This window comes from Penaeus monodon, chromosome 3 (genome assembly GCF_015228065.2).
Source record: "Penaeus monodon isolate SGIC_2016 chromosome 3, NSTDA_Pmon_1, whole genome shotgun sequence".
In the NCBI taxonomy this organism is placed as follows: domain Eukaryota; kingdom Metazoa; phylum Arthropoda; class Malacostraca; order Decapoda; family Penaeidae; genus Penaeus; species Penaeus monodon.
Window position 1 is genome coordinate 9,538,624 of NC_051388.1, and position 7,500 is coordinate 9,546,123.

General features: G+C 39.9%; 1 protein-coding gene across 1 annotated transcript in view; it reads left to right on the top strand.

Moving 5' to 3' along the window:
- The window catches only part of LOC119591597, a 26,402-nt gene that overhangs the window by 1,660 nt on the left and 17,242 nt on the right, over positions 1–7,500 (top strand). The window contains exons 2-5 of the mRNA XM_037940361.1: positions 1,038–2,308; positions 2,541–5,821; positions 5,952–6,039; positions 6,301–7,072. Coding sequence (XP_037796289.1) covers positions 1,209–2,308; positions 2,541–5,821; positions 5,952–6,039; positions 6,301–7,072 — 5,241 coding nt within the window. The 5' untranslated portion in view covers positions 1,038–1,208. The remainder of the gene's footprint in view (positions 1–1,037; positions 2,309–2,540; positions 5,822–5,951; positions 6,040–6,300; positions 7,073–7,500) is intronic.

The window sequence follows — 7,500 nt, forward strand, 5'->3', positions numbered from 1 at the left end:
CCATACATACACCATGGCATGTCCATACATACACCATGGCATGTACATACATGCCCCCGGCAGATAGTCCCGCCATGCCATGGCATGTGCGTATATGCCACCCGTCGGCAAAGGGTTAAGTTGATAATTAACTTCTGGTTAATAATTAATCAACTTGATTAACTTTAAAAAAAGGTCATTCCATGTTAAATCACTATACGTTAGAATAACACCCACCATCTCAGAGTTTGATTATATTTGGCAAAATTGTGGTAAATTATAAAGTAATTCCACTATGAAAATTTTTAACGCTATCTTTTGCCATTTATGAGATACACTCAACTGAAAGATTGTTTGCCATACCAAAAATATCAGGCTGCAAAATCCCACTTTTCAAAAGTCCTACAGTTATCGGACGACCTGGTACCAATGACACGCTTGACTCCGTTGTAAACAAATTTCACCGAAATGAAATCAATGGACATTTCATTACTGAAGACAAGTTAAACAGTTTATAAATTGAAATTGAATTGAAATGCAACGTGAACAAACTCAAAGCGACACCAACATGCCACACTTCACCTTGCTGAGTGCTGTTAATTTTGGTTGAAAAAAAATTATGTTGTTTTTCAGACTTGCATAAAAATTGACATGCTTAAAGTTAAAACAATATTAAATAGTTTGACATACCCTGTTTTAGATTTTTTACAGAAGAAAATGGAAATATTCTATCTTAATTTGTCCTCAATGTTCGCGTGGCTGACAATGGATAATGACTGCTTGGGATTTGAGAAATTCAAAAACAAGGATCTTGGAACTCATTGTTTTCTTGATTTTATGTTCTGTTTACCTTATACCCCCCCCTCCCCCCTTCTCTCTCTCTCTCTCTCTCTCTCTCTCTCTCTCTCTCTCTCTCTCTCTCTCTCTCTCTCTCTCTCTCTCTCTCTCTCTCTCTCTCTCTCTCTCTCTCTCTCTCTGTCATTCAAACTTAGAGTTTGCTTAATATGTATAGTTTTCTTCTAATGTGTATGTTTTATTAATTCCTTACCTTTTTCCAGGCTGTGGTAGTGCAACTTCATGAAAAATGCAAAATGCAGGAATAGAACTGACTGTGTAATTCATTACCTACTGAATAAACTCAAGAAATTAACAACATTACTTAAAAGGCATTATTCATATACACTTTACAAAAATATCTGAATAACAGTATGAAATAGCAGTTAGCAAATATGGAGTGTGTGAATTCACAAGAAAGAAACTCAGAGACCCTTACATCATCAGTGTCTGGACACACTTTGCAGGGTCAGGAGTACAGACCAAAGCGCAGACTTGCTAAGTGTTCTCAGTCACTAAAGTTTGTTCTAGCAAGGCCCACAAAAAAAAGGAGAGAACTAGTTAAGAATCCCATCAATTCATCTATAGGCAGTGTTGAAACAGTGGACACAGCTGAACATCTTGGATGGATAGAGAGTCCTGAAGTTGATGTTAACAACAGCATCTCTCTTGTACTAGAAAATGGAGAGAGGGAGACCAGTCTTGGGGGTGAGAGTTTATCTCCCATCATACCCAGCAGATGCAGCAATAACAGTGTGCCTTTAATGTCAGGGCTGGAAGGAGAAACAAAACCTACTGTACCTGCACAGCCAAGCTTAGACTGTGAAAGGGACGTAAGTTGGTCAGCCAAACCAAAGCAGACCACTGTAGCTGAGGGTGAGAAGAGGAATGATACTGAAGAAGATTGTGCAATATCCAGAGAGGATAAGGGTACTGTTGCAAACTCAGAGGGATTGAGTGGGGTCAGAGATGAGTCACAGAAATCTAAAAGCTTGAGATTGAAAGCAGAAGCAATTGCCTCCATGGAAATCTGTTGTCTACAGCCTAGACAGAATTCACAGTTCAAGCCGTTGTGTGAAGCTTTATATCCTAAACAGTCTTCTACATGTGAAGCTTTGCCAGGTCATTTGATGATCAAACCCATCCCAAGTCGTCAAACCAGAGATGCAAGTCAAAAGTGTAGCATGACTATAACAAGTATCAGTGTCTTGAATGATTATTATCTTGATTTCAAGACCCTCGCTGATAACAGGAATCAGGAATCTAGGAATCGTATTGATGTTCAGATTCAGGAATCTGTCAGTTGTTTGGAGAAATCCACAATCAAAGAAGAAGAGAAGATGAGAAGCGACTCTGGAGAGGGTAGCAGCGTGCCTCAGTTGGATGATACAAAGGGGAGGGCTAATGTTGGAGCCAAAGATAACAGTGTAGCCAGCCAAGAACTGGAGGAGCCCAAAGAAGAAAAAATTGAGCCAAGTACCAGGAGTGTCTTTTGGTGAGTGAGTGATTTTTTTTCCCAGAAACTTCTATGAAACAATATTTGTACTTTATTCATGATATTTCAGTCCTTTAGAAGTCATTATGAAATTAGTATTACAATTATGGCATTTTATAATTTAATGATCATATTGAAGTAGATTACTGACTCAATATTTATGACATAGAAACAATAATTATCTCTGCTTCTGATCATAGATTTTGTATTTTACCACTCTGTATAATTGCAGCACAATGGAATTACCAGATAAGAGTCTTGGAATACAGTTTGAAAATGTGAAAGAAACACTCATGACACCTCCAAGACCTCTTTGCCCTGAGCAGCATGAGGAAAATGCTACTCCGAACACCAGTGAGGAATCTAACACTCCCTTGAGCACACAGCAGGTGAGTGGAACATACTCTTCTTTTCCCACTCAGGAGGGGACATTCCCTGATGGTAGCATTGCAGGAGAAGCACTTTGCAGGATTGCAGAGGAAAATGAGGCTGTCCCCAGTGTAGAGAATACAGAGAGGGAGGATTCTGGTAGAGAAATAAAAGACAATGAAAAAGTACAAGTGAAAAGGTCTACAAGGAAGAAGGTGAATCACTATCGGAAACGGATGCTCTTCTCCCCAAGGAAAAGATCGGCAGCTCCCAGGGTCCTTTATTCTCTGAAGATGCCAAGGCTGGAAGAGGATTTCAATGTAATGCAAGACTCAGAGTTGCCTCTTGTAATTGGAGAGAATGGAAAAGATGGGGTTGAAACACAAAGAGCAGTACCTGATGACAGAAAAGAGAGTAAACCAAGTGAGGCTGATTATAAGCAGATATCCTCTGCCACAAAATCATCAACAGCTGCCAGTAGAGATAAAGCTCAGAATTGCTTTAAGGTAAAGAGCTCTTCAGCACCCAGATCTGTAAAACTTCAGAGATTTTTAGCTCTCCGTCAAAGCGTGGGCTGGTTTCCCGAAATGCCCAGTTCACAGGATGTTTTGCCACATGACAAGCCTTTGGAGAACATAAAGCCTGGCAGAAGGAGCAGAATGAAGCAATGCACCTATCCACTCTATCCTGTGAATACCATTATCAGAAAACTCTCTAGGACAAAGTATTGGAAGAAAAGTTTGTTGGATATCATAAGGAGAAGGAAAGAGGATATTACTTTCCACAAACCAGAAACAGTAAAGAAGGTTAGAGGTAAAGATTCTAAGAAAACTAGACTAAAAGTAAGTGAACATGCCAATCTGAAGGCAGATACCAAAGGAACAAACAGTCACAGCTATGTAAAATGTGATGATAAAACCCCAGATCTTAGGGCACCTGCAGAGCAGCATATTGGTTTAACAAATGAGGTGTGTATACCTTCACCTAATGCTGAAATTCAGAGATCATTTACCAGAAGCAGTTCAAGATGCAGTGAAAAACATGATCTCTCTGACAACAAGAGGTGGCTAAGACATAAAAGAACCATAAATAATTACTCAAGTGGCTCTTCATCAAAAGCAAGGACAGGCTATAGAAAAGAAGGCTCATCACCAAAATACATGAGCTCTGATTCTCTCAAGGAACTAGACCAAGAAGGAAGTGACAGGTTGAGGAAGATAGATGCCAGGGATAGGGATGCACATGAAAGTAGAGAAGATGAGCCCTTCATCATTAACTTGAGACAGAAACTCAAGTTAATGAGAGAGTGCTTTTCATTTTTGTCTGTTTCATCAGATGAAAGTCAAAGGAAGATTGCCTCACTCCTGTCAGTAGAGATAAGGAAGATGGAAAGTATTTTGTCAGACTCTAAGGGCAATGCAAAAGATACAATGGAAGATATCCAGAAAATGGGAAGCATGTCAAAGTCAAATGGTGTTGGAAAGTATCTTGAAGCAAGTGATTCATTGAGTATGACTGGCCCAACCAAAGACAGTGATACACCACAAAGTGAAAGAGAAATTCAAGAACCATTGTTGTCAGAACAAGAAGTACAATTAGAGGAGGTAGAGATTACTTTGAGCTTTGCAAAGAACGAAACTGAAAGTCTGAGGTCACAAATATTAAGAAAAGAAAAAACAGCTGACACAAATATAAGGGGAAGGATGAGGACTGTGGCACCCTTACCACCAAAGAAGTACAGGAAAGGGAGAAAACTTATTGGCAGGAGAAAGAAATATTATGGGAGAGGGCAGAGAGCTGATAGAGCTAGTAATGGTGCAACACCTGTTCAAAGGACAGCAAGTGACTGTGGGGCATCAGGAAAGGAAGGAGAAAATCCCATGGATATTGGAATGGGAGGGAATAAGAATGTGCAGGAAATAGTGGGTTCCACATGTTTTGATGTAGAATTAAGTGGAGGTGCAAACATTATCTCAGTATCAGAATCTGCAGTCACTTCAACACCCACAAGATTAAAGAGGAATTTTAAGAAAAGAACATTCATTGGCAGGAGAAGGAAAAGTCATGGTTACGTTTCAGCATCTCCAAAGCATGGGAAAGCAAATAGTTTAAATCCAGTGGAAATGAAAGGAAATGGTTTAGAAACATTAGGGATCAGAGGAGAATCCACTGTGGATGTAGGAACTAGTGAGAGCGAGAACTTTCAGGATGCTTTGGATCCAAGCTGCTTTAATTTTAAATTAGGCAGAAGGAGTGCCACAACAGAATGCCCAATAGATGTCACTAACTTCCTCGATGATGTGACTCGCTCCAAATCAGAGAACAATACCCCCTTTGGGCTACCTGAAATTGAAGAGGCAGCATTCTCAGATTTGGCAAAGGAAGGACAGACATATGCTAACCTATTTGAAAATGAAGGTGGTAGTGTTGATGGGACTGAACAAGAAGGGAATGATTTAGGGGGAAAAGGACACTTACCTGAGAGTTGTCTAGAAGACTTTGCTCTTACACATGACTTACGTGCACAGCTCATGAGAGACCTTGACCTCTCAAGCAGTTTTTCTCCAGCAAGGAGTGAGAAAGAGCATTCTTATTTTGATCATGAATTTGGAAATGATCAAGGACACACACAAGAATTTCAGATAAATTCCCTTGCTCTTGGCAGCATTGGCAGCCAAAGTTGTGATTATACAAAGAACTTTGATGATGAGTATGAGACTCTGGCAGGTGAAGATAATAATGAAAAGCAGAATATGGGCAGTCAGGATGAAAACCTCACAGATTTGACAGAGGTAGAGAATGTGGTCATAAAACTAGTTGAGTCAGAGCCATGCACTGGCCTTGTTACAAGTATCAATGCTAAGGAAATCCACCAGGAAGCCACCACCTCTCAAAATGTGGAGGATAAGCTTCAAATTTCAACCCAAAACCCACCTGTCACTCCAGACCAGGAAGACAATATTGGCAGAAGGGAAGTAGAAAAGCCAGATGTGGGATGTGTAGAGGATGTGGAAGAGAATGGGAATGAAGAGCAGGATGATGATGAACAAAAGGAAGGGGAGAGAACATCCTCCAAATGCAAGGATCAGGACTGCTTAGTAGGAAATAATGAGAAGGACAATCTTGCATCATTCTTAAGGGAAAGTAAGTATGAAGTATGATACTTTTTAATAGATATATATTAGAACTATTTCCCCCTCCATAAAACTTTGCAACATTTGATATCTGCAGTAAAGGAGTATTGTCAGTTTTCTGTTTATTTGCTTTGTTTCAGATTCTAATGCAAAGCAGGATTCAAATCCAGTGTCAGATTCAGATTGTGAAGATGTGCTTTCCATCTATGCTCAGGATGTGGCAGATCTGTAAGTGTTGTTTTTTATTTTTTTTTTAGTTTTCACTCATGTCTCATTCTCTATCATCTTTTTATTTTCACTCTTTCATGTATATTTTGTCTTTAAATCTATCTCTATCCCTCCAATGCCCCCTGTTTAACCCTCTCCTTTCCCCACACTATCTCCCCTTTCTTACCCTTGTTCACTTTGCCTCACTTAGGCTATCCATATTTTCTCTCTTCTGTTATCCTTTCTAGATTTGTATTAATTAGTTGGTTTTATGATTTTCAGGGATAGTGACTTGGAAAATGAAGAAGCAGTTTGGAAAGAGGACATGGATGAGTCAGAAATCCTGGATGAGAATCCTGATAGTGCATTACAATCCTGGAATGAACAAAGGGGAATAAATAGTCCCATTGAGGATGTTACAAAGTCTCCTGCCAACAAGTTCTCAGTCATCTCAAGGACTGCCATTAACGAGAGTGCAAATAATCCAGTTATAGTATATAGTGATTCAAAGAAGGAAGGGGAAGAAGAGGAAGGGTCTAATGATGAGGACTCAAGATGGTTTTTGGAAAGGAGAAGGAATGAGATGGAGAGGAAACCCAAGAATAATGATAAACCTAGGGAAGGAGAGGCCATTGCAGAGGCTAGGGTTTGCACGAGAGCTGGGGAGGGTTTGGAATGGGAGGTGAGTTGTGCTCAAAGTACGTCTCCTACCTGTGGGGAGAGAACACTGGAGAAAGGGAACAGTGGCAGGGAAAAAACTCAAAAGTGTGCAAAACAGAGCAGTGAGCTTGAAGGTAGAGTAAGCAATGATTTTGAGATAGCACAAAACAGAGCAGATGACTTAGTGATGGTCTGTGCGACTCAGGCAAGCACTGTTGATATAAGCACGATTGGCAGAGGAAATCTGATGCCTGTTGTGGGAAGAGCAGAGATGGAGGGGAATGAAGAGGATGTTCCAACACAGATTCCCTTGCCAGTGAAGCCTGTAGGTTACTGTCACAAAGCTGTAGATCGAGGATGGTGTGACAGGAGCATCTGCAGGTTCAGACATGAGGTTAGTTCACTTACTAAATTGTTTCTTTGGCTCAAAGTAGAGAGAAAAAATTTTACTCTTGATTTAGAATTTCAAGTTGGTTCAAGAGACCAGAAAATGAAATGGGAGAACTGATTGAAGCAACGGCTTTACTGGTTAATCCAAAGGAGAGTGACAATTTGAAATGTGTGAGACAGAGAAAGCAAAACTTTGTAATAAATGCATTCTTATAAAGTATAAACATTGTATATATGAGATGTTCTTGTGTTTGCCTTGACATGAATGTACAGAGAGTATTAAAAGAACAATTCAAGCATTAAGAATTTAAAGATATTTGGAATTTAAAAAACTGTTGATAGAAAAGAATCCTCTCTCTCTCTCTCTCTCTCTCTCTCTCTCTCTCTCTCTCTCTCTCTCTCTCTCTCTCTCTCTCTCTTCTCTCTCTCTCT